The sequence below is a fragment of the Cydia pomonella genome, chromosome 18, assembly GCF_033807575.1.
Source record: "Cydia pomonella isolate Wapato2018A chromosome 18, ilCydPomo1, whole genome shotgun sequence".
Taxonomy (NCBI): domain Eukaryota; kingdom Metazoa; phylum Arthropoda; class Insecta; order Lepidoptera; family Tortricidae; genus Cydia; species Cydia pomonella.
Window position 1 is genome coordinate 4,650,012 of NC_084720.1, and position 27,316 is coordinate 4,677,327.

At 37.9% G+C, this 27,316-nt stretch overlaps 2 protein-coding genes across 5 annotated transcripts in view; one reads left to right on the plus strand and one right to left on the minus strand.

The window, feature by feature from the left end:
• The window catches only part of LOC133527969 (sodium/potassium/calcium exchanger Nckx30C), a 119,789-nt gene that overhangs the window by 71,532 nt on the left and 20,941 nt on the right, over positions 1–27,316 (minus strand). For 2 of the 4 annotated variants that reach the window (XM_061865190.1, XM_061865189.1), the window contains exon 2: positions 25,330–25,353. The exons of the other annotated variants lie outside the window; for them this stretch is intronic. In XM_061865190.1, coding sequence (XP_061721174.1) covers positions 25,330–25,353 — 24 coding nt within the window. The remainder of the gene's footprint in view (positions 1–25,329; positions 25,354–27,316) is intronic. 4 annotated transcript variants of the gene reach the window in all.
• On the plus strand, positions 10,348–12,551 carry LOC133527971 (uncharacterized). Its single transcript, XM_061865193.1, has 2 exons — positions 10,348–10,615; positions 11,100–12,551. The coding sequence occupies exons 1-2, from the start codon at positions 10,606–10,608 to the stop codon at positions 12,332–12,334; spliced, it is 1,245 nt and encodes a 414-aa protein (XP_061721177.1). The 5' UTR covers positions 10,348–10,605; the 3' UTR covers positions 12,335–12,551.

The window sequence follows — 27,316 nt, forward strand, 5'->3', positions numbered from 1 at the left end:
CCGGTTACCGGCTTACGCATCGGCTAGGGTTCACCATTCCCTGAAATAATGCGGGTTTGACACTTGGGTTAGGGACCTGGAGCACGATTCGAATTTAAGAACTTATTACGGCTTTGATGTTATTTTGATACGACCTTGATGATCGCTCACGCTAATTGTTGCGTGCGAAATTAAGTGTAAGTCGTGCGTGAGCTACGCGCCAATCACGAAGACGATCGGCGAGGTCATATCAAAACCTGTTGAAAATCATGAGAAAATTGTAAAATTAGAATCGACCTCGTGGGAAAGGGTATCTACTTAGTTTGACCACATATTGGCAAGCAGTGGGGATATTGTTTCGAGAGCATTACCAAATTATTACTCAAACGATGACAGTGGGGCGACACTCCTGCTTTCGGGCATTCTCGGCTCTGTGGGGTTCAGCATTGCTCCGAGCAATTATTAGGGTTGGCACAACTTGAAGTCCCTATGCGACCACAGATAAGATAATTAATTGAATTTTTACAACCCTAAATAGCCAAAATTGATAGTGCCATACATTAGAAAGGGACAGCACGAGCCGTCCCTGAATCGCTGTTAAACTTCGGTGTCGTAGGAAGTGTCATTTCTGTACGGCAGTACTATTATTTATTAATACTGTAACGATGCTATTGGGTTTTACTTAGGTCATAAGTTCTGTCACAAAGGTTTTGACTGATAAAATGTTATACAAAATTATTAACAAAAAAGATTGCCATGATTTGAAAGCTTGTTTTATACCGGTCCAAAATTTTTTTTTATTAAAAAACTGATCGGCGATTGGCTCTAGTCACACCTGATGGAAAGTGAAGACAAGGCCTAAGGTGGAGCTCACCGGCTCAGTAGTAGCCTGTTCAGAGACCGAGGTCATATTTATCAGGGAATACAGATGGCGGGAGCGCATTCCATGCTTTAGCCGTCCGTACCAAAAAAGAGGAGGCAAACTGTTTAATATAATCAAATTAAAATTAGGATCGCGTCTTTATTTACTACTTGTTTAGTGTTTTCTTTGGGATTGTCGTGTAACATAACAGCGGCTGGATTGTACAAATTATACTTTACAAAAGGGAGTAAAAATCAGTGTCACATTAATAAAATAAGTACAACTGGATATTTGCATAAACCTTCTTTATTAGAACGTTATTTTATCACCAGCATTTAGTTCTCCGACAAGTCTGAGCTAATACCCTTCAAACTTACGGTGCTTTTCAGTGACACGCTAAGTTTTAACTGCCATCTAACGAGTTGGTTTGGTAAAACACGTACAGTTGCAATCTTGGCAGTTATACATTTTAAGAAAGATAAAATATCCAGCTCTTGTTTTATGTAAGATTTAACTATGTAAAAAAGTAAAATAAATAAATAGGGATCCAAATCACCTTGAACACGTCACGTATTTTTTTGCATGTTTTTTATTAAAAAATTCCGAATATTACATAGAATTTATGCAAAACTGCTAGTAGAGTAATAAGCTTTCAACCCATATACATGACTAATATACATGTATATTACTCATATACATTGTATATGATTAAAAAGAGATCTTAACCTGTAGCTTTTTTCTTATTTATTATTTCCTTTTATTAGTCAAACGATTTTTTACAGAACTTATGGCCTGACTAGGTATATAAAATGTGTATTTGTATCATTACATATCTTCGTAAATGTATTTCTAACCAAAGTACAAAGATACTCAAACGAATATACTAATATACAAAATATGATAAAAAAAGTTCGACTGTTAATTCAACATAAGAACCTACCCAAACAAAATAATTGTTAATTTTACTATTCTAACACACTAAACTTTATCCTTTTAAAAGTTTAAAGCAGTTAAAACCAAGTACGACAAAATAAATACAACATACTGAAACAAGCACGGCCACTTAATCATAAAAAAGTGCTAACCCTACAACCACTAGGGTTGACACTCCCAGTAAAACTTGGATACTTCGTGTCACTCCTTGAAAAACGACCGTAGACTCTTCACTGCAAAGAGGCGGTTCGAGCACCTCCGCCAGAGCAAATTGGATTGTACTAACTGTGAATAACGTTCAATTTGCATCGAAGCATTTCCTTAGGAAAATAAGCAGGGATTTGGCTTGGGAATTGGGTCAGGGGGGCGATCCTCGGACCGTTGACATTGCGATGTCGATGGAAATGCGAATCATACGCGGAATTGTTTTATGCGGACTGTTTGAGTTAGTGAAAATTTTAACGAATGGCTTTTTTAAAGAGACTTTATTTTTCGAATTAAAACTATCGTGATTTATACTAACGTTAAGCTAATTTTATGGTTTAACTCACGAGTTTTTAGTTACTTGCGCGAGATAGTTAAAAATATCGGCCAAGTGCGAGTCGGACTCGCATACGAAGGGTTCCGTACCATTGTCTAAAAATCACTTTTTTGTATGGGAGCTCCCTTAAATTTATTTTATTCTGTTTTTAGTATTTGTTGTTATAGCGGCTACAGAAATACATAATCTGTAGAAATTTCAACTGGCTAGCTATCACGATTCATGAGATACAGCCTGGTGACAGACGGACGGACGGACGGACGGACGGACAGCGGAGTCTTAGTAATAGGGTCCCGTTTGACCCCTTGGGTACGGAACCCTAAAAATGGAGACATTTTCAAGCACTAAGGGGCATGACACACTGCGTCAGATTCGCACGTCGCACGCTCAAATTTCGAAGCGACGTGCGAATCGGACGCAGTGTGCCATGTGCCTAAGGCGACGGAGCGACGAATTCACGTGCGGCGATGACGCACAACCAAGCGAATTTTCTTCATATCTTCGTCCGGAGTTGCGGTGAAAGACGAACCGCGTTCATTTCCCCTTTTATGTTCATTTGAAATTCGAACGTCGAGGTGATAATTTGTTAGTACAATGCAAACGGAACTTATTCAAAACACCGCGGCGAATTTTAGTTTGGGTTTTATACGAGTATAATCAGCTCAAAAAACGGACGTTCCTCACGGAATTGCGGAGTTCGGTGTGGCATACCCCCCGTCCCGCACCGCATCACCGGTCGCACCTTCGCACGGAGACGCGGAGCCACTGTGTTATACCATGCGGTTTTTGTATACAAACATAGATTCTGCAGTACTAAATTAAAAATCGCAGCACCGGACGTCGCTGCGAAGTGCGGAGCAGTGTGACATGTGCCTAATAATGCACGAGCTTTGTTTCTAACAACATTCATTACTTATTTGGAATACCTCATTATATTATGTGGGAAAATACTAAACACTATAGTAAAGACTCGAACCTCATATTTAGACTCGTCTTTTAGTAAAAACTAAAACACGGTACTCGACTGAAAAGCCCTCTATTATATCACGATTGTATAATAGTACATTACGATACAAGTGCGAAAAATAGGAAATTCGAAACTAGTGGCGATAAATTAAAACACGACCGAAGGGAGTGTTTTAAATCGACACGAGTTGCGAATTATCTATTCGCACATGTATCGTACAACGTTTTACAGTACATATGGCCCTTTAAATGTTCGACACTATAACGTAATATGCTAATTTTCGCACTAGTGCGGTAAAGTAGCACCATATGTACTGTAAAATAATATTTTGACCTACTTAAAATTATTTTTGCTATATTTAATACCTACCTACCTATATGTATCACCTAACGGACCCTACATAGATCAAATAAAGGAAAAACTAAACGGCGTGTATCAAGCTGAAGGCAGAGGACCGACACACATGGAAATTGTTCCACCGACAAGAGTCTAACTCTTAAATATATGATGATGATGAACGGACCCTGGGGAAGACCACGCTGGTTTCATAGCTTATTATGCTGAGTTGGGTCCATTTCGTGATGCTCCCTTAATGTTATGTTTTCTGCTTTTGTTATTTGTACATGTATGTAATTATCATGAGTATAACGCCTTTTATCTTTATCTCACGATCACGGTTCAAAAAGACTCCGAAGTGCAACGGTTTGAGAATAACCCCCCATTTTCAAAAGCGCAAGCCACTAGGTCAAGTTAATTGAAGATGGTGGCATTCTATTTACTGGCGAGTGAGCAGGTGAGTGTGCAGGCGAACTTGGGCACTATCTGTAAAGCCCGGTTTACGATCTGATGAGAAAAATGCATTTTATCCACGACAGTAGCAAAGTAACTTCATGCAAATTTTGAGCCGTTTCCTAATGTTGGCTGGCAAAATTAACTTATAAATAATGATTTTGGGTGAGCGTTGATTTGTATTTGATTTATATATAGTTATTTGTGCAACAAGAGAGGAAAGTTGGTTTTTCTTGCGAGTGTTCATTTTGAGTCCCGAGTAAGCGAAAGATTCTAAGTTAGAATGTTGAGCGTATCGAGGGTCTCAAAAACACGAGATGTAAAATAACTTTACTCTCGTGTGGGACATACAACTTTTCACCTCAGTAATGAGAACATATTAAAGGTTCGAAAAAATCAATATCAAGTAAAGTTTTTATTCCTGTATTCATAACATTTTTTTTTTTCGTGAAATTCCTTGGACAAATGGTCATGAAGAAATGGAAATTCGTATATCACACACATTCATATACACTTTAATATCAATATCTATACATCTATATAAATGCACGTCGAACGCATGAACGTGTCACTAAAGGCAGTCTCTGATTGGGGTGAAGCCAATTTGGTCTCGTTCAATGCTAGTAAGACCCAGGCGTGTCTTATCTCCGCCAAACGGAGTCCATTCCATCTGACTCCTACTTTCCGAAATGTATCCCTTCCGATAACCGACCATCTTGAGCTTCTCGGAATCTCGCTGACTTCGAAACTCAACTTCGGCCCGCACATCGAATCGAAAGCACAGTTAGCAGCAAAAAAGCTGAGCATCCTCAACAAGGTGAGGCAGTATTTTACACCTAGGCAACTGCTCGACCTTTACCTAGCACAAGTGCGATCGTGTGTGGAATACTGTTCGCATCTGTGGGATGGTTCAGCAAAATACCAGCTTGAGGCGCTCGAGTCAGTTGAGAGGAGAGCCAAGAGAATCATTAATGATGACGATCTGACGAATGCTCGACTCCAAAGTCTAGAGCATCGTCGCAAGGTTGCCAGCCTAACGATATTTTACAGGATACATTTCGGAGAGTGTGCCGAGGAACTGCACAACCTTATTCCTCCGTCCCCATTTCACCATCGGACTACCAGACAATCGGCACTCCGGCATCGCTTCATGGTAGGTATTCCACAAATACGCACGAAGCGTTTTGCTTCAACATTTCTTATGCGAACTGCCAAGGAGTGGAATGCCCTGCCCGAGTCTGTGTTTCCGCATGAGTACAATCTGGGTCTCTTCAAGGCTAGGGTAAATAGGTATCTCATAGGTAAGCGTGCTCCACCGTAGACCGCATCATCACTTACCATCAGGTGAGATCGTGGTCAAACGCTTGCCTATCGTTATAAAAAAAAAAAAAAAAAAAACGTGGTCCTGAGTAGTCCTGACTGACTCATCAACGCAGAGCCGAAACTACAAATGCTAGAAAGTTGAAATGTACACTAGTTTACATTTATACAGTGTACAAGAGCTAAGAAGCGATTTTGAGAAATTCAGTCCCTAAGGGGGTTAAAAAGAGGATGAAAATTTGTATGGGGTTCAAGTTTTATTTTAAGCTAGGAACTTGATACTTTGTAAAAAGGTATTTAATTTAAATAGAAGAAAACTGATTTAAGCGTTTTTGATAATTCATCCCCTAAGGTGGTGAAAAAGGGGTTGAAACTTGTATGGAGGTCAAACATTTTTTTCAGTGCGGGACTTGAAACTTTGTATATGGGCATATTAGTAGAATAAAACAAAAATTATTTCAGCGTTTTAAAAAATTCTTCTCCTAAAAGGGTTAAATAGGGGTTGAAAGTTTGAATCCATTACAAATGCTTTAAAACTTCATAGAAAAACATAGTGTACTTAAGATTAAAAAAGTTATTTTAACGTTCTTGATAATTCAACCCCTAAGGGGCTTAAAAAGGGGATAGAAATTTATATGTGGTACGAGTTTTCTTTTAAGCTAGGAACTTGAAACCCGGTAAACGGGCATTACCTCTATATTCAAATATTTTTAAGGGATTGAGAGGGATTATAGCGAACAATTTTTTTCACTTAGGGGTTTGAAACTTCGTAGGTTGTGTCAGACAAATCTCATGCGTTGTATAATTATTAACAAGTGATTAATCGTCCCTAATGCTTCGCTTCTTTTTGCTGCATAATGTTCTATGCTAATCTATATAACTACCAACATACAAATCCATGCGTACGAAGTCGCGGGCAACAGCCAGTAGATACATATAACTCAATATATATATACTCCCTTTTATGTAAGTCAAGTTTAGTCAATCGTTACTTAAAATACGTTTTAAACCACAAACTTTATTAGAAGCTATGATTAAGTAGAGTTATCTATAGCAAGCTATTAACCATTAGATATTCAGCAAGTTAACTTACAGACCAAGTGAACTCCTTGCGGGACTCCAAGCGGATCTGGAGCCAAATGCAGTTTAACTTTGGGTCGGATAATTTACATTATCGCATTAATGTGGCTTCCATTACTGGAGTTATGTCTATTTGCTTCTACGCAAACGATACTTGACTTGTTACGGGCTTCTACCCGTTTGAGAGAGGGCGTAAATTAGAAGGAGACAAAAGATATGGCACTTGCGACGGAAGAAATAGCCATCACGTGAAGAAGAAGTTTAGAGTTTCATTTCATTGTATGTTATGTGGTATCAAGTATAGCTTGGACTGACTCTAGTGTCTCTAGTCTAGCCCCCAAAGGCATGGTGTTCCGGATATTTGACAGGCATGCCCGGAGCCGAAGCCAATACGTAAATGCTTATTGACACTTTAATTAAGTGTAAGGGGTACACCGAACGGATGCTGCCCATGCCCGAGTCATGGGACGCACGCAGAGGTCGCGGTTATTCGCGGATGGTCTAAAACGCAAAATGACTAGTGTAATACGTGTAATATTTTGCCTATATCGCTTTTAGTCTACATCGCGAACGGTCTAGAACGCAAAATGACCACTTTTTTATTTCATTAGGTAGGTTAGGTTTGTTAGTTATCTTCAAATGGCCAAAGGCCAAACCGCCCAGTCGACATCGCTAACGTAAAGATAAAACGACGAAAATGATGTAGGCATTTTGCGTTCTAGACCGTTCGCGATGTAGACTAAAAGTGATATAGGCAAAATATTACACTAGTCATTTTGCGTTTTAGACCATCCGCGAATAACCCAGAGGTCGCACCACAGCAAACGAGCGAGTAGGGTATTATGTCATTAGACGTAATAGAGTGGAGCCCTTAGCTTTGCCTTACCAGGCCAAACAGGAGGGGCAAACAAAGGCAGCGTTGGCGCAATGTCATCGCCAAAGATTTAAACGCCTGTCGGTTAGCGGAAAACGACGTCCAGGATAGAGCGAAGTGGAAGGAGAAAAGTAGGAAAGCGGACCCCGTCACAGTACGGGACAAACGGTAGGAGGATGATGAGACGTAAAAGAGTGGCCTCATTGCTCACGAGCTACTAAGCGGCAACACTAACAGCATGCTAAGGGCAATAGACGAGCGCCTCGCTAGGTCTAAGTAGATATAGATTTTATAGATATTACAAGTTTGTACGCTTTTGATCTGAAAGATTTTTTTTTTCTTATTATTAGATAATTATCTGTAGGTCACGTTACTTTGACGCCATATTACTGGACTGGCACGCGCTCACAATCAGAATTGGCTCGGCAGTGATTAATTACCATCAAAGTTAATTTATTCTTTTGAGCGGTAACGGGGCTAATGCGCTACAACATTTGCTGCGATTGGCTTTGAAGATTGCTTGGTAGGATACTAGTAGTTTGTTTAATACGTATCAGTCAAAAATTTATTTTCTTCAAAAACGCTTTAAAAAGCCGACTTTTCTTCAGACAAGCTACTTATAGGCTCAATTAGCGTTTTTTTATAAACGCTTGCCATCTTGGCTAGGCCCCCAGGTCAGTTATCTTTGAATTTCATATGGCCTTTTTCCTATTCGCCTTCTACTTTAAAATGTTTGATATAGCAATAATTAGCTATAATGAACTACTGTAATAAACTTAAAACAAGTCAACTTAGCTGGTATCTTTACAATGCGGATTTTTAAATGAAGAAGGCCGTTATTCATCGGGTTTGGGAAGTGCTCCAGCCCAGAGATTCTTCCGTTAGTCAGCTATCAGCAAGGCCCCTTATCTCTACCCCTACAAACTTCAACCTTAACTCCGAAACCGCAAGGTAACAACTCAAACGGCACCATCAACATGATTGACAGCACACGCGAATTCCAACCTTGAGTCCACCAACGGAAAGATCAATTCAGAAGAACTAAGCACTTTAATAATGTTAGGTGCACGCAATTTTCGTCCTTGAGAGCCATCACATCTGAAAACGGAAAGAATGCAATCAAATTTCAATTTTGACATTAACGGTGTAAGATGCAATTTGAAACTAGCAAATGTAATTTTAAATGCTGTATGTGCATTTCTATTTGCTGTAAAGAATTGTGGGCGGAAGCTAGATTCAACTTTAAAAACATTGGAGTAAGGTTGTTTTTGGTTGAATTGTATTTTTGTAAAGATGCTATACTGCAGAGAACTTAGTTTTACAAAATGCGGTATCATGAAAAAAGTCTTGCTTGGCTCGGAGCTCAAAGTGTCTCTTATTTGTTATTAAAAAGAGAGATAGCAATTCAGTCTTCTTTTATGTTGTAATATGTATTAATGTAAATGAAAACAGCTCGTACAAAGTAGTACTACTTACAATGATTTGTGAGTTTTTTAAAGATACGTTTGAAAAATAAGTGTATTGTATTATTGGGCCGCATTTTTGACTTAAAAGAGGCTTGTAGCGATTTCTGATATTTGCGTCATGTTTCCGAAAGAACCACAGGTCTAAATTCGCTATGTGCACGACTGTCACGCAACCTAGCGTCCACAAGTTTAGAGAAAACGTCAATTCACTACATCTTATAAAACTACTCCAAAACTTAAAACTACCGAATGGATTTTCATGCGACTTAGAGAAAGTCAAATTCTAATAAATTACGTAAATCTATCAATAGAGTGAGTCTTGAGGAAGGCCTAGGTATATAACTTGTTAAGGGTTTATGTAAATTGGTTGAAATATAACGATGCTGTCGGAAAAAATCAAGCTGGCTATAGGCGCTTTAATCGAAAACGCTGTCTAACCCGTTTGAGCTATAACAACACAATGTATGGTGGGGTTGTCTCTCTTTCATATGTCTACAAAAAAGTCCGTGATGTTGAATGTCTATCTTTTAAGGATAACTTACTATACCCATTCTTAACTTCTTCTTGCCACGAGTATTCGTAAATTAAAGTTACATTTCGAGCCATATAACTTGTACGAAATGTTAAAGACGCTATCCGCAGTTAGTTCTAATTTTCACCACCTTATGCGCTGGGATCGCTTTACTTAGCCCCACCATGCACTTTGCACGGTCCCATTAATGGAAGTGTGATAGAGGGAAACCATCACGAACCTATATAAACATTCATGAGTGCGAAAGAGGCAGACTACAAATGAAAAAAACGTGACCACTTTTGAGCTTTGAATTTACCAACAGGTAAGGTTAGCGAACTAGAAAATATCAATAACTGTATTCAGAAGATAGGGTTGGTGATTATATTTTTGAACATGCTATTACAAAAGCAAATAATTTACGTAATCACATATAGTCTGGCAAACAGAACTTGTGAGTCAGTAAGAACCAGGAAAATTATACTCATCCCTTTCTTTTAGGTGCTAGTACTAGCGTAAGACAACGACAGTATGATTTTCTCTGTCTATAAATCATAAATCAATTATTCGTTGCAACCAAATACAGAGCTATGTTTGTTTTTATTTATTTTTTTTCATTTTCATTTATCAAATAAGACGGTACAGGGCCAAGCTATAATTATAATTTTTGATAGTATAGATCCTATATACTTACTTTACTCTTTGGTATAGATCGTGTTATTCACGACGACGACGTGTGCCTTGACTCGTATTTACGGAAGGTGGAGATAAGGAATGGAATGTCCATATACCAAAAAGTGTCATCAAAAAACCTTAAATAGGTTGCGCTACAATACCTAGAATACTTGAAAAAAAAATCAAATCATAGACAGCGCACTTCACTCCGTCAATAACGCCTAGGTTTTTAGCTACTCTAGCACTACTCTGGAGAGATTTAGAACTATTATTTATAGCTGACAGCTGGACACTTTTGCAACAGTTCTACCATAAGAGATGCCACTCCTCTTAATTCCACACTCCATAACTCGTACTTCCAATCACACTTAACATCATACCGATTTCCCATTTTGATCGCACTTTTTTGTCAGGCAATTTTATTCATTATATATCTGTGGTCCAGTTTCCAAGACGACTGTCAATGCCACTTGCAAAATAAACAATAATTGACGATTTGTGAAATTACTTATATGCTACTTATATTATTATCTTATTAATTGTACTTGATTTAGTAATAATTTTCAGTGTTGCGTTGTTATATAATTAAAGTGAAAGTAACTTTATACATGGCATCAGGTAATGAAATGTTAAACCGCGATATATGTATGTACATTCTGTTGGTTAATGTATTCCTGGTACCCCACAATACAGGTGAAGCCTAGTGCGAAAACCCCTGCTTACATTATGTAATTTGAATTTCTAAAAATAAAGATTGATATATTTATATAGAATAAATTGTTATGTTTTCTGCTTGACCTATTTTACGATGTAAACAGAAACGAATGACACTAGTTATGTGTCCATCGTATTTTTAAGCGACTTACAGATGTAGTGAATAATCCTTTCTCATCGTATTTTCACGAAAATGTACGAACGTGTCATGCTATTTCAGTCCGTCTCAGTACAAAAAGTACTAAGATTGACTGTAGTAGCATGATAAATACGAACGTTTCCGGGAAAATACGAAAGGAAAGGATTATTCACTTCATCTATCCTGTACAAAAAAATTAATTTTTCTAAGGTTTTATTAAAAATACTTAACTCTTTCATTATTTCACAGATTTGCCAGCAAAGGAGATTAATGGTATAAATTTAGACAATTATTATCCTAGTCAACGGTCTTGTAACTCAGTGTCTTATATTCATAAGAAATTCTTCAACAACTCTAAGGAAGCAGTTCCAGAAGTTCCTAATGTTAGTCAAAATATTGACAAGACTGATCCAAATATTATAGAACGCGTGAATAAAACAAAACATAAAATATCTAAACACAATAAAGCAAACAAAATTAATAAGGATATTGATGTAACCAGCGTCTGTAATGACGAAGTTTTAGGACAGACTATAAGATTCGCAAAAAATATAGTCCCTATAGTCATTCCTCCGAGCGCCAACGATAAGTCTCCTGTTTACTATACTATAAAGACCTCAAGAAAACCACGGCTCAGGAATAATAAGTCAGGAGATAATCCCATCTCCCAGGATTCTAAGACGTACAGAAAGCAACAAGAAAAGAAAATTATCGAAACATTTCGTAAAGAAAATTTCAAAAGTCAGACAGAGAGTTTCAGTCATGAATCTATTAGCAGATCATCTGTAGAAAATATAGTCATCAGCCAATCTCTTAACAGTTCTATTTCTGAATTATCCGAAAGAAAAGTCAGAAAAACGCGCCACAATGATAAACGATTGAATAGGTCTCACATTACCGCATCCGAGTCTTTGGAGGCTTTAGCTACTGAACTATTACAAACATCTGGTGAAGCCAAGATCAAAATTCATCTAATGGATGACACGGCTAAAGACCTTTTCTATGAATCAATCCGAAAGCCAGTCATAGAAGCGATCAGAGAATCCGTTGCAGAAATAATGCACTCCAAGGAAGAAGAATCTAAAACCGTGCATAGATATGTACAATATCAAAATCAGAAGTTAGATAATATTTTAGATAAACTAGCATGCATTGAAAAAAGATTAGATGGTACTGAAGAGAAAGTCAAAATACGTAAAGGGGGATGTAAAGCATCCGCTCTTGAAGAAATAGGCGAGGATATTGCAGAGGAAAATGAGGATTCTGAAGATGAAATGGCGGTTGTTTACAACACTGAAGAAAAGCGGAAAGGCAGGTGCGCTAGTGGTATTGTTAGACTTAATCCTTTACAGAAAATAGAAGAAGTAAGCCCTTGCAGCGGTGATGGAGAAGTAATAAGTCAAAAGGCAATAGCTCCTACAATTTCATTGCGCCCCGACAAAATTCCCACTAGGTACTGCTGGACAGATTCCGCAAACCAATAAAGTTGGTTGATATTAAAAAAGTTTGTTTTCGTGTGAAATAACGAGTATAGTTGATGTCGACATTCATCTGGGGCATGACGAGCGCGCGGTTTAGTTTTTCAAGGGTTGTGAACAGTTTGAAGACGTACTTATATTTGTAGAATGTTTCCAATTTGCATGGCTGTTGTGGATATACCAAATAAAGTTTTAAATATTTTAGCATAAAGTAGGCAAACAAGTCATCTTTTATTTTGTTTCTCAAATCAAGTTGATTGGTTCAGGAATTCAGTTAAAAGCATATTCTAAAACATAATTAGGGTCGCAAAGCAATACAACTTTGACGTAGTACTTACAATAAGACTTACAAGGTTTTACATGCCTACTTATAAGGATAAAGGAAGAATGTTAGGTTTTGAAGTCCGTTTATTTTATGATGTCCACAGGAAAGAACTCATACTAAAAAAGTTTTTGACCCAGGTACTCGGCAGCTAAACATTCCTAGAAAAAACATTATCTTCTATACATATAATAAAGCTGAAGGGGGTCGAAAGTCTGTACACGGAAGATATTCGAAAAAAAATAGGCTGGGGATACTAAGAATCGCTAACAGAACACGTTCCAACAGTTTTTAGAATTTTTGTCTGTTTGTCTGTTTCTCTGTTTGTCTGTTTATTTGACCTCGCATCACGTGAAAACGGCTGAACGGATTTTGATGCAAATTTTACTAATCTGTCGAGAAAATGCCCGGCCAAGTTATAGGCTATAAAAATTCAACCCCTAGAAGGGGGGGTAGCCACTACACTCGATTGAGTTAAGTTTGCACCTGAATCTTATGGCGCTACTTAGGAAGGAGGTGCAAACTTTTACAACAAATATGTGCTACGAGTATCGAGTACCCTGCGAAACTAACAGATATGGTGCTGAAATTAAGCCACCGAGGAAGGATTTTGCCAAATTAACTCTAAAGTTAGAAGAGGGGGGTACGGATATCAATTCAATTTCAATTGTGTTGATGTAATAATACAACGAAATTAAACGACAGTAAATTAATTGCCATACATTGCACAGTGCCATCTTTTGGGAAACTGAGTAAAAATTTAGTAATCAAGTAAACTAATAATTTTTAAGAAAAAAAACCGACTTCAATGAGGTAGACCGGTGAAAGAACGATTATTGTTGAATTTTGATTTCATACAATTAAATTAAAAAGACAGCGTCCTACGCCTAATTATGTATAAAAGGAGGTTACATGTTTTTTTTTTGTCACTGCACCCACCTTGACACATTTCAGATTTGCCCTATGGTTGACTGGTAAGATACCCGCAATAGGGTATTCGACTGTATTTAAGATAAATTATTTCACACCATGCATGAAATAAAGCACCAGATAATTATTAAAAAAACTAAATAGGATAGAAATATAAAAATGTGTCTTGAAAACCTAACTACTTGACAAACATGCACAGAGAACAAATCGCCAAACGTGAACTATGCATCGTTGAAGAGTTCCATTCTGTTCATCATGAACAGCTCCACTTCATCAAATGTCACTTCTACAAATGTAAATACTTGATTTGTTGATGAAAATACAAAAATCACTATATGTATGCCTTTCACATTTGAAGAGTTCCCTCGATTCCTCATGGACCCCATCGTCAGAACTCGAACTTGACAAAAATTTGTCTTGAAAATCTAATTTACTTAACAAACACAGCGAAGAGGACAAATCGCCAAACGTGTACTGTGTATCGTTGAAGAGTTCCATTCTGATCATCATCAGCAGTTCCACTTCATCAAATGTCACTTTTTTAAATGTAAATGCTAGATTTGTTAAAGAAAATACAAAAATCATTATATGTATGACTTTCATATTTGAAGAGTTCCCTCGATTCTCCTCCTTTTGAAATCTTGAAGTCGGTTAAAAATGAGTTTACTTACATAGTTAAGTAGTGGCAAAATCAACACACATATCAACACGCGTATAACTGCATAATTATCTAAATAAATATTTTCTCCGTCATGAATTATACCTAATCGTAATTTTATCGTATCCATATTCATACGTATCGCCTCTTTTAAGCACTTAATAATGGCTACGAAGGTGGGTACTATGAAAAAAATATTCTCTGATGTTTGCGGTGTAAATGTCAAACGATTTGGGACTCGCATTTTATACGCGTTAAAATGCCATAAGAACTAAAAACTGAAAATGCCTTATGAAAAATGCCGAGTGTAGTTTTATTAAGTGGTACCTAATTGTAAAATATTTTATCTAGACTACAGTCCTCTAGCGTATCCATCTGTCAACTTTACTTCAAGTTCCATCTCCAGGGGAGAGGCAGAGAAATTAGCGGTGAATGAGCCGGTTACTGACACAGACCGAATACCACGCGAGCGGAGCCGCGGGCACAGCTAGTAATATATATATGTAAAGTGTGTATAATGTATGTTGACATAAAGGATACGGGAGCTGAGATTTAAATATTTCAGGTGAATATATCCGTCTCGCTAACGGAAGGGGCACCTTAAACAAGTGCAATAAGGACAACGCCAGTAACTCTAAACTTAACCAAATGTAACATAATTTTTGAGATCTAAATGGTAATTAAATTATCTGTGTCGGACTGTTTTGCTTTTTACGCTTATTGGTGTCAGTTTTGAACACCATGCTTCTGCGTTTTTGCGAATATTTGAAGTGCACTAGTGCAATAAGAAACAAAAACCTCCACCACTCAACTTATGTATGTTCACAAGAATGCTCACGGTTTTGAAGTGAGTTTATTTTTCTTTTTTTTTTTCTAAACTACCTAGCGTAAACTCAAATCATAAATTAAATCATTCACAAAACACGTACGAGTAGGTACTCTGAAACTTTATAAAACAGATTTCGGTACGTAAATAAACCGGCATTGGGGAAGACGCTCGCGTGCCGTGGGCGGTCGATACGGCACTAATAGCCGAGTCTTGCCCGATTACCGCACATGCGTTCAAGGTTCATGTTTGCACCCTGCAAAAATTTAAGCAATGAGGTTTCTGCTATTCGAAGATATTTAGCCGGTTGACACGGCCTAATAACCAGCTCCTGCACGATTACCGAACATGTGTTCAAGGTCTATGTTATGTTTACACTCTGCAAAAACTGAAGGCCTTGAGCAATGAGATTTCTGGTATTCGAAGATATTTGGGCGGTTTATATAGCACTAATAATCGGCTTAGGCATAAATAACCCACTGGCTACTATCGTTCAAGGACCATTTCCTTTTAAGTACAAGACATATTTTTAAATTTGTGAAGTTTGTGTTTTCACGTCGTCAATATTTCCCTAAATATGTTCCACCTTAACGCTCCATATGTGTGTGATGATCAAAATCCTGGACTCAAACCTCACTTGTACTAAGTTTTGCTATATAGAGCACAAAAAATCGTTTTCAAATTCAAAAAGATGATTACTAATTCGGTTAGAATTATTATCATAGGCAGAATTATTAACCTTTTAATAGTATTTTCAACAAAAAATGAAGCCGTAAATTTCCTCTCTATTTAACAATAATTCGTGCAACAGGCAGTCAAACAATAAAACATTGCCCCCACTAGCATAACAATTTGCAAACAAGGGCAACAACTGCGAACTCCGAAAATGATAACATGGTAAAAGCTGGGAAAATGCCATACAGAGGCAAATAGATTTTCGAATTTGGATGTTCGCGGCCCACTGGGCTAATAGGCCATTTAATTGCTGCATTTCGCCTTGCATTATTTAAATTAGTGTTGGCTGTTTTTTATACTTGGCGACAAAATATTCTTGTTTAATTCAAGTCTCCATTTTTTCACAAGTCTTATATAATGCAAGGCATCACCTCTTATTTGGAAAGCTTTCAATAGGATACAAAGCAGAAAACAGTAGCCGTTAATTTATTGCGTAACCATCGTAATGTGTATCGTATATCGTATGTCGTATCTCTATTCGAGCCCCATTGCGACGTACGATATTATTAGTTCAGGATTAGGATGCCAAGTGCCACTTGCATGCCCCCTGTCATTACAATTTCTTGGCGAGTTCGAGCAAATCCAGGGCTAATGCAGATCTACAGATTTGAGTCTAAATTAGAAGACCACTATTCAGTTTTACGAAACTGCAAATCAAAGTCAAGTCATGTCAGTTCACAACATCACAGTATGGAAGACGGTACATGTTTCATACGCGAAATAATAGTCGATCGGCAATGCCTTTGCCATGAAACACACGGTCCGAGCGTGTACTGTACTACGCTCTATGACGCCGAGCGCCCCCCTACGAGTACTAGTGTGCGATCGAAGTTTCTGATTCGGTTTCGGCATAAAAATCATGTTATAGCCGAAGGTTCGGTTTCGGCTAAGACTAAAGCAAAACTAAACTCCGATTTCGGCAAAAATCCGGTTTCGGTCGGCCACTAACGAGTACGTTGGCTAAAGATAAATGTACCTAAATAGGTACAAGGTATAACAAAAATAGTGGGGATCCGTTTAAGGGCATAATCGGTATCGTGTTTTGACTAGAAACAAGTAGAAGGCAATTTTTTTTATGCCAATTTTGTTTTTTTTCTGTGAGGCGACCTGTCCAAGTCGGCCAACCTGATATACAATACAGAGTACGAATGCCAAAATATTTCGCATCAAAACAAATTTTCTTCTGCTTTTTCCTAATCTGAACAACCTAATATGCTTGAAGGGATCCCACTATTTTTGTTATACCTTGTATGGTGTTCGGAGCGTTCATTCCGTGGTCCTCGGGATCTCGCCGCGCCATTCCTGTTGCGACGTCCGTAAGCTTCACGAATAGCCAACTGGCAGCGATTCGGAGAATGTATTGATTAATGACACAGCCGGGCTATGCTATGCCGGCTATGCTTTGTCTGCAAACGGACGGTCAAACCTTGCTATTAATCTGTCGATATTCTGTTGTACGGTTCACTCTAAACTATTCAGGCCACCCAATATCAATACTGTTTGTTTCCTAATGTATACATGTTAAATATTATTTTAAAGCGCTTATGTATGTTAAAAAGAATATAAGAAAAATCTCTGTTTCGAGAAGAATCGGGTTATAAAACTCGGGGAGTTTCAGTCACCTCCACTAATATCTCGCATAAAGTGTTTTGGATGTTATTGCGTGCTTTATAAATAAATAAATATTATAGGACATTATTACACAAATTGACTAACTCCCACTCCCACAGTAAGCTCAAGGCTTGTGTTATGCGATAGAAAACACCCATGACTCAGGAACAAATATCCGTGCTCAACACACGAATAAATTCCCTTACCAGGATTTGAACCCGGGACCATCGGCTTCGTAGGCAGGGTCAGTACTAAGTACCCACTAGGCCATACCGGTAGTCACATTAAACATTATTGATATTATTGCTGGTGACTACTTTACCTTTTTATAACAGTTGGAAATCAGATTCCCCTTAACATTAGAAGTAGGTTCGTATCCTACCAACTGTGCCTGTGTAAGCACATACTACATTCCATCAATTTACATTATTATGGATTAATTACATTACATTCAATAGCTATTAACTCTGCACCGCACCTGTGTTGCCTTTGTTATTGAAAAATCGGCCAAGAGCATGTCGGGCTATGCTCAGTGTAGGGTTCCGTAGTTACCATTCTGTCAGAATAGATTATTTTAATAAGTATCATGTACTGTCTACATTACAAGCACAATTAAGGGAGTACCTTCGCAGCGCTTTGTACGTCTTTTTACTAAGAAGAGAAGAGAAGGAAACCAAAAAAAAAAATTATTTTGTTTGTTTTACTGTTCTGTTCGCCATGTATGATTTATTAATTTATTGCCAAATTGTAGCTTTCTAGCACTGACGAACACGGAGCAAAGCCGCGGATGGACAGACAGACAAACAAATAAGGACTATACGTTTATACTTTATATGAAAAGGCGATTTCCCGCGGGTCCTCCACTTCCATCTTAAACGGTCACAAATATAGGTCTTAGACCTCTTTTTATTAAAGTCGTTAAAACGGACAAATATCCCGTTATTTATATTATGACCACAGAAATCTCCACCTTAATTGCTGTTACCCTCTGCCCAAATACAGGGTGTTGACGGACAAACACGTAGATAAATGTTTGTACATACGTAACGAAAATATTTACTCTCATAGCGAGCTCGAGGTTGAGGCCTTTTACCTTGCCGAGAACATGTGATTACAGGTTTTACAGTGTGAAAATTTTAACTGACCAATTGTGATATTTAGTTTTATAAAAAAGTTATTAAAATACACTGAAAACAAAGGTTTGAATCAATAAATATTAGATAGATATTCTTACACAGATTGACTAAGTCCCACAGTTAAGCTCAAGAAGGCTTGTGTTGTGGGCACTCAAACAACGATAATTTATAATATACAAATACATAGAAAACACCCAAGACTCATATTTTATCTCTGACACTTAGACACATACTGATACTGATGTTGTTGTTATACTTAGAGACATTACATCTCTAAAGATTTTTAGTACCTACATACTTGTTGTTTGTATATTTTTTATCATATTTTTTTGTGTAATTCGACACATAGACACTGTATACATCTCAAAAAAAATATCTAAAATGCATTGATTTCATATTTGTAATTGTAGCCTATTTGCTGAATAAATGTTTGATATTTGATATTTGTTAATTTATTTCACCCATTTATGCAATTCTTAAAAACACAAGTAACTTAAAATACAACACGATATATTCGTTAAAATAATAATAAAAACAAAAAGATACAGATTAAAAAATAAATCTAAAATAATCCACCCTGAATCGTACCCGGCTCAAAGGTCCCCATTATTCCCGCTGCGTTTATATATATTTGTTTTTTATATGTTATATTTGTTTGATATTTGTATTTTGTTATTTTTTATTGTAAAAATTTTACATGTAAAAGTGCCCCTGTGGCCTATTTGCTGAATAAATGTTTGTTTGTTTATATCAAAATTTATTCTAACTACATTCACTAGATCTGAGAAACAAAACCGAAATCTTCGCTAACGTCGTTGTTCTTAGTTTTTATAATAATGACTCAAAATTGACGCATGTTATTCGGCGACCGAATATCCGACGCTTCGGCCGAGAGGGGCCGAATATTCGGTATTCGGCTAAAACCACCTTTTCCCACCTCTAATCATCACCTTTATGTGAGTTGGTAGAATGCAACCTGTAAGTATCTAAAATTTGTGGACGATTTACACACGCAATGTCGTGTTAAAGCAAGCTATTCGAAGCACAGTTATCGTGAGAAAGCTATACGGTGTATGGTTGTGTATCAACTAAACTGCAAGTCAGCCTTCGCGCCAATGATTAATTTGCCCCAAATATCGTGGCCGTATTCCCGTTCTGCCTTTGTTAAATATAGTGTTATAGCAACAGACAGGCGTACCAACCGCAACTTTGGTCCGGTCAGTATATCTCTTTCTCATTCTCAATTATAGCTGCGTCCATCACGGACGTACGACGGATCAGCTTCCACACGATCGAATAGGCCTCGGACCGGACCAAGATCAATGAAACAAAAATTGAGAGAAAACGATGGACTAATAATCAGGATTATATTTTAATTCACTTCCAAAATGCTTCCAAACTCCAATCAAATTGGTTATCTCCGTCATATGCACCGTGGGCTGTATATATGTCTCATTTCCTCCGGATAATTCACTCAGGCACTCTGGTGTTGATGTGATTGTCAGCGTAATATCATTTTGACAATATCATTTCGAGCTCAGCGTGAAATATTGGTGTCTATTAGATTACTGGCAGTTTTTACCAACCGACGTAGCGTTATTAACATTACACGGTTTTTCGGGGACAAAAAGGTACATGCTAGTGAATAATTAAATATGGACTAATTATCGATATCGATAGCAAGCAATTTTTCAATCATAATAACAAATGACACTCATCCTTGAAGTAACATTACTAATTTAGTAAGATGGTTCATTCTTTTATTAGGTATCTATTTCCAAACGTATTTGACATCTGACATTGACTCAAGTCAGTGACCAATGTAGTACTAGATTGTAATAGTTAAGTATGTAAAGATATAAATTAAAATCCTTACTGGTTGACTCACTCTTATATTTCCGGCGCCAAAGTTAGATTTCAACGATATTACTTAGGTACAGTCATGTCTAAAAATATCGATACGCAGAAAGTGCCAAACATATGTATACACTACCTTAATACTTTGTCCGTATCGATATTTTTAGATGTGACTGTACTTCTTTCATTGTTTTGATGCTAAATACAGCTCAAAACATCTTAGTTCTTGTAAAATAACTGTTTCTCCGTATCCATTTGCTACAAAATACAATTTCTTTCTTTACAAACTTTTCAACAATTCCTTGTCCATTAATAATTCCGTCATTCCCAGATTCCTATTCTCTTTAAATCCGAGTAAACATTCATCAAATTTAGCTGACGCTGCGATCGCCGCCATCTTGAATGAGCATAGACAAGATGGCGGGAATTTAATTAAAAGCGTAACCTGTCAACGTTTTAATTTAGTAGCTGGTTTTGGGTCCTTGTTGTCATTAAATAAATATCCAAAAGATCCTGTTCGTACACGGTGTTAAGGGGAAAACAGAGCAATTCATTATGCAGACGTGAACATTTTTTTTCAGACGGTTTTCAATGTATTTCGCTATAACCATTAATTAATATTCTAATATTTTGTAAAAAAAAGTCATGATGATATTGATTCCGTCACGTAGTATGAATCAAATTCATCGATTATAGAATAAGTAAGTAGTAACAATTATAGTTTTCTAGAAATTTGAGTTGTTAAACTCAATACTAACATGAATTTACAGCTTAGTACTTAACCCCTACCACTAAGTAAGTGGCGTGTTAGCATTTAGTTTTAAGTCCAGTGACACCTCCCTACCGTCAATCCTCACACCGGTGTTGCCCATGAGCCATCATAGATATGGCTTTTTCTGTGGACGAGTCACCATTTGCCTAAAATAAAACTGTATACCATTTTATTAGGCAGACGTTTGGTTTCATATCTAATAGCCCAGTATTTAGTCCATCGCTTTCACCCAATAGCCTAGTTTATTTTAGCTACCATCAACTCTCAATAGCCTGGCGGGCACTGTCTCTGCGTGCATCCCATGACTCGGAAAAGGGCAGCATCCGCTCGGTGTACCCCAAAGAGTAAAGATTGTAGTGTCGAAAGGGACTCTACGTGTTGGTGGCTACGCGCGCGCCTCCCAAATGAAACACAGTTGACCGTTATCATAACCACGATAACTATATCGTAAGCCACCTTTCGTATAAATATAAATCTTTCGTAAGCCACCAGCGCGTCAACTCTCCACCTTTCTTAAGCCACCAGCGCGTCAACTCTCCACCTTTCGTAAGCCACCAGCGCATCAACTCTCCACCTTTCGTAAGCCACCAACGCGTCAACTCTCCACCTTTCGTAAGCCACCAGCGCGTACACTCCATCTTTCTATGACGACAGGTCTGGCCTCGTGGGTAGTGACCCTGCCTATGAAGCCGATGGTCCAGGGTTCAAATCCTGGTAAGGGCATTTATTCGTGTGATGAGCATGGATATTTGTTCCTGAGTCATGGGTGTTTTCTGTATTTAAGTATTTATAAATATTTATATATTATATATATATCGTTGTTTAAGTACCCTCAACACAAGCCTTATTGAGCTTACTGTAGTACTTAGTCAATTTGTGTAATCATGTCCTATAATATTTATTTATTATTATTTATTCATAAGCCACCAGCGCGTCAGCAGTCCACCTTTCGTAAGCCACCACAACTCTCCACCATTATACTGTAGCCACAGCATAACCTTCTCTTTCTTCTGCCCAACTCCAACCATAACACTAGCTTCTACAGACTACAGCTAAGGCTAAGGTTTTTAAGACTCCCTGAAGCCGAAGCCCGCCCGCCCCCCGCAATGCTGTAAAAAACCAAAAGTCCTGACATGTCAGGGGAAATCCTATATATGGCATTGGCAACCCTAACTACTCTGCACTGTTCTCTGATGAAATGAATATTCGTTTCAACTGACATTTCGGGCGGGTGTTCTAATTACCATTTCAGGCCTGTTTTAACACATTCTCTCGTCTCCATTGAATTATCTCAGCTACTGAATATTTAAATACGGAATGATTAAAGCGTCCTAAACGTCCTTATTTAGATTTAAAATGTAAGCATGAAGTTATTGTGTAACCATTAAGAGGGTTGAATAGCTTTGCGATCGTAACGAAATAACTCATAACGGTACTTTTTCTATGAAATTCCATTTCGGGAGAAAACGGTTTCCACTAACTAAATCTTAACAAATCCCTTTGATTTTGATGTCGATCGCTTCAGCCTAATATTTTCTAGGTTAATAAGTTAAATTTTTTTAAAATCCGTTCTGCAAATATTGAATAAAAGGAAAACTTTTAAACGTAGTGTTGGAGTGTAGAGGCAGATAAAGAAATTACGTATATCGTTTTTCGCTGTAACGTGTTATTACTAAAAAAATAAAAAGCTATTCTGTTGATTTTTGATCACATAAACAGCGGTTCTTTACATATATCAATAAGCGGGTGTTTTCTTTTAAACAAAATGGCGGACTGCAGCCCTGCATCAACATTCACTATACTAAAATTAATTCTGTTTATAGATGAATAAATAGAATTGGAGAAAGGTCTTGTTTGTAGTCGTGTATCTTGTGAAATGTTTTAACTAGGGGGCTATCATTTATCAATAAAAAAATATAAAATTTTATAAAAAGTTAATTATTGAAGACATTTTTCGAATCTGGCTCGAGTAATTGTGGAAAATTGTATGCGACATTTATGCTTGAAATTTATACTCTAGCGATTTACTTGGTGTCGTTACAACTTTTCCATATTTCAGGATTTTCAAGTTGTTCGGGATATTTGAAGCTACCTTATATCTAATTGATGTCTTTTTATATTTAGGGCCTGTTTCATAATGTCCAAGTAAAGTCCTAAATAAGCTATCTTTAAAATAAGTTTTAACTGGTAGTTAAAGTGCTAAGTTTTGCAGGTAGTTTTATCTGGCAGGTATTTTTTTTTTAATTAGCTATCCAATACTTTACTTGGACATTGTGAAACAGGCCCTTAGGTAAGTAAATATGTAGATTTTTAAAATACCTAAGAACTAATTATTTTACTGAGGTGATTCATGCACATTTAAGATCATGCGCGATATATACAATAAGTAAGTAAGTGAATTTTCTTTATTGCACCAACAAATATACATTTAAGAATAAGCGATTTTATTAAAAGGACAATCTATCAGGGAATCATATTTATCAGTATCTGTGTCACTCATGGCATATTCAAGCGATAGAGAGGCAGTTACTCATAACGAAATTTCGATTTTCGCGGTAGACCCTCACACCACACGAAACAGGATCTCTGAATTCATACGAATTCTTTATGAAACTAAAGGCTAGTCCAGACGGGATTATCAAATCGAACGATTTGATCAGAAAAGAAATTGGCGTCAATCTCCAATTATTACTTCACGGTGATTTCGCAATAGAGTTCGCGCCAAGATGGCGGCAAAGCTTCAGCTGATCAAATTTTACTGTGAGTTACCAATGGCAGCACTGTTATTGTTATATTCTGTAGGGATATTCCCATTTTATTTTGTTGTAAAACCATAAAATATAGCCGCTTATAAGTATATAATTCATAATTATCCTGCCACAGATGAGCCAAAATAATGTGTAATGTGGAGTCTAGCAGGTTCGCGCTTCGCGCCGCCTGTAACGCGGGCCAGAAAACTGACAAAAACGGGGAAGAAGGCGCGAAAGTGTGAACAATGTGCGAAATCGACGCCACACTTAAAACGTCTCCAGATTACCGCACCGAACCGGACCGCGAGTTTGGTGCGTTGCGGCGTACGTACCGATAGTGTGTAAGGTGGTCGCCGTACGTGCGTTAAGGACGCAGCTATAAGAGCAAGAAAGAGATATTTTTCCCGTACCAAGGTCTCTGTCCGGTGCGGTAGTCTGTTACGGCTATTATGTTCTCGGCTTCGCGTCGTGTATCGCGCATGCGTATGGAAGGCCCTTAATCATGCCACGAGCGCGCCATCTACAGACTCTTAGCGCGCTTCACATGCTCCATATCCTACTGAGACGACTGTTAAGTGACCGCTTTTCCATACCAAAGTAGTCATCTTTTTTGTCTCGTGATTCATAATATGGAAAATATTTTTACGCAATTTATGTATATTAACCACAGCTATGCCCTTTGTATTTTTTTATTTTCGATTTTATTATTATTATGTGAGTGAGGAATTTTTCAAAATTGGAATGGAATGCGTTTTTCGTTTCTAACTTTTACCGCAGATTTACATTCGCGGCTCGTGGCTCGTCTCGTCTCTCGGCCAGAACCTAAGCTCGTCGAGCTAATCAATTTGAAACACAAGCGGAGTGCGATTTTTTTTCGGTTACAGACTTTATACAGTGGTATAAGGTCTGTAACCGAATGAAAAGTTGAACGCGAATGTAAACAGCAAGCGTGCGTCCCCCGCGAGCCCCTTTGACTCGTGTCCTAAAAACCACTCCGGACGTGAACGCGGCGAGCGCCGTGCCGAGCCATGAGACGCGCCACGATTCCAACGTTTACATACAAGTCTCGTAGCTCGTCGGCTCGCCACTCGCACGCAAATGTAAATGCGCCATTAGAATAATCAATATTAATATGAAGAAAAGTCAAACGTAGGGGCATAGCTCCGATTAATTCACAAAAAATGTGTTTCCGTTTTATTATTCTCAATGGAGGAAAATGGTGACTACGTTTGAATAGAGAAGCAATCGTCGACTATCGTCCTAACACACAGGCACAGTCGGGGCGCGTCTGCTAAATATTTACGCACCTTAAGCCAAAAAATACGCCATGCAATGTACAAAGCAAAAGCAATAATGAAAGGAAGAGGAAAGTGAAAAGTGCTAGTTATAAGGCAAGGCACTCACCAAGGTTTGAGCGGCGGTCTGGTGCTGGAAAAACAGGCCCAAGTCAGTATAGCCAGTAAAGAAGGGACTTAAAAGATGTCGGACCGTTAGTGGGACAAACGGAGCGTTAATCGCATTGCGGATGACGCAATCGCAAGCGAAGTGATTAGTGCCCTTAGAGCAGCCATTCTCAACATTTTTGCCTTGTAGCCCTGGGCCGCAAGTTGAATTTGCTTAAGAGGGAAGAAATAGCTTTGCGATCCTAGCGAAATAACGGTATTTTTCCTTCGAAACTCCATTTCGGGAGAAAACGTTTTCCACTAACTAAATTTTAACAAATCACTTTAATTTTGATGTCGATCGCTTCAGCATAATATATTCTACGTTTATAAGTTTCGCTTTAAAAAAAAAATGATTTTCAAATATTGTAAAAAAGGGACACATGTAAACCTAGTTATTCATTGTGTTTTACAAATAACATACTAAAAAATAATGGCGAATGGAAAATATTTAGAAGTGGAAAAACGTTTTCTCTTTTTGTATGCTTATACCACGTGATCGCCCATCCATCTTCAATGTGACGTTCGGATTGCAAGGTTATGTATAATTATAATACCAGAATCACCTGGCGGGCCACCTAAAAAGCCCGGCGGGCGACAGGTTGAGCATGGCTGCCTTAGAGCGTTATAGATAACACTTGCGTTTGTCGCATGCGTCTAAAGCTGCGTTAAACGCACAAACGGACCGACACCTTAACATTAGTCGAAGCACAGAGTGAGTACCTTTCATGATATGGAAACGCACAGAGAACTAGACAAGCCTAGATCTACTGAACATTGCATTATACGGACATTTACGCGATTGCGTATGAGCGAGACAGCGCGATGCTGGTATATAGCGATGTCCCGCTCGCATACCGGAGCGGCGTGCGGGTCCGCATCCAATGTGACCACCGCCTTATAGGTAATAAAGTGCTATCCACAGACACTAATGTAAAGCCCAATGTTCACATTGAGCCAACCTTGACTGATCAAAAGGCTAATCCAGAAGGTACAATTTTACGCACAATCTGATTAAAATTTCAATTTAATTAAGTGGTACAGATGCAAAAATGAAATTCAAGGCTATTGACTTGTCGGTCCCACTATTAAATTTTGTAGGTGTAATGTTGCCAATCAAATCGCCAATTTCATTCATGATTAATTTGGCAATTTGATTGCCTCGCCTGGACTGACTTTAGAGGACTCAGTTACGCGTTAAAGAGAGAAAACATTATTGCGATCTCGTTCGATCGCGCAGTTAATTAGTTATGTTACTTAAATTAGCTCAATGTGTTCAGCGGGATTTAGCCAAACCTTCAGAAATAACGGCAAGATAAAGGCGTGGAACACACCGCGACAATGTGCTAGGTTCTCCCTAGACCTCTTCTTACACGAACCTTTTATTACAGTGTGCATGTAAGAGATCCCATGCATTGACATATATCTAAGGACGGGCTTTACGGGCAGTAAGAATCGTGCAGTCTAACAACACAACGCGACTGGATGATGAGATGACTTCGCATCACGCGCGCGATTGGTCGCAACTAGTTGCGTTAGACTGCACGATTGGCTCGAATTCGAGAGTGACACCACTGAACTAGCACCATTCTTAATGCCCGTAACGCCCGTGCTTGTATATTTCGGGGATCTCGAAATCTTCGGGGGCGAAAAATTGATCTAGCTAGGTCTTATCTCTGGGAAAACGCGCATTTTTGAGTTTTTATGTTTTCCGAGCAAAACTCGGTCTCCCAGATATTATGTACTTATATAAAACAAAAATGTTTTGTACAGAGTGCCCCAAAAATACGTTGACAAAGATTTTGTAGGTACTTCTGCATATTTTTTTGCTGTTAATTTTAACAAGTGTTTGCGTTTGTGTATCAAAACCAAAGGAGAATATTTTGAAGATAATACGGTTTGTTCCAGTTAAATTATTGTACTTGTAGTTAAAAAAATTAATTACATTT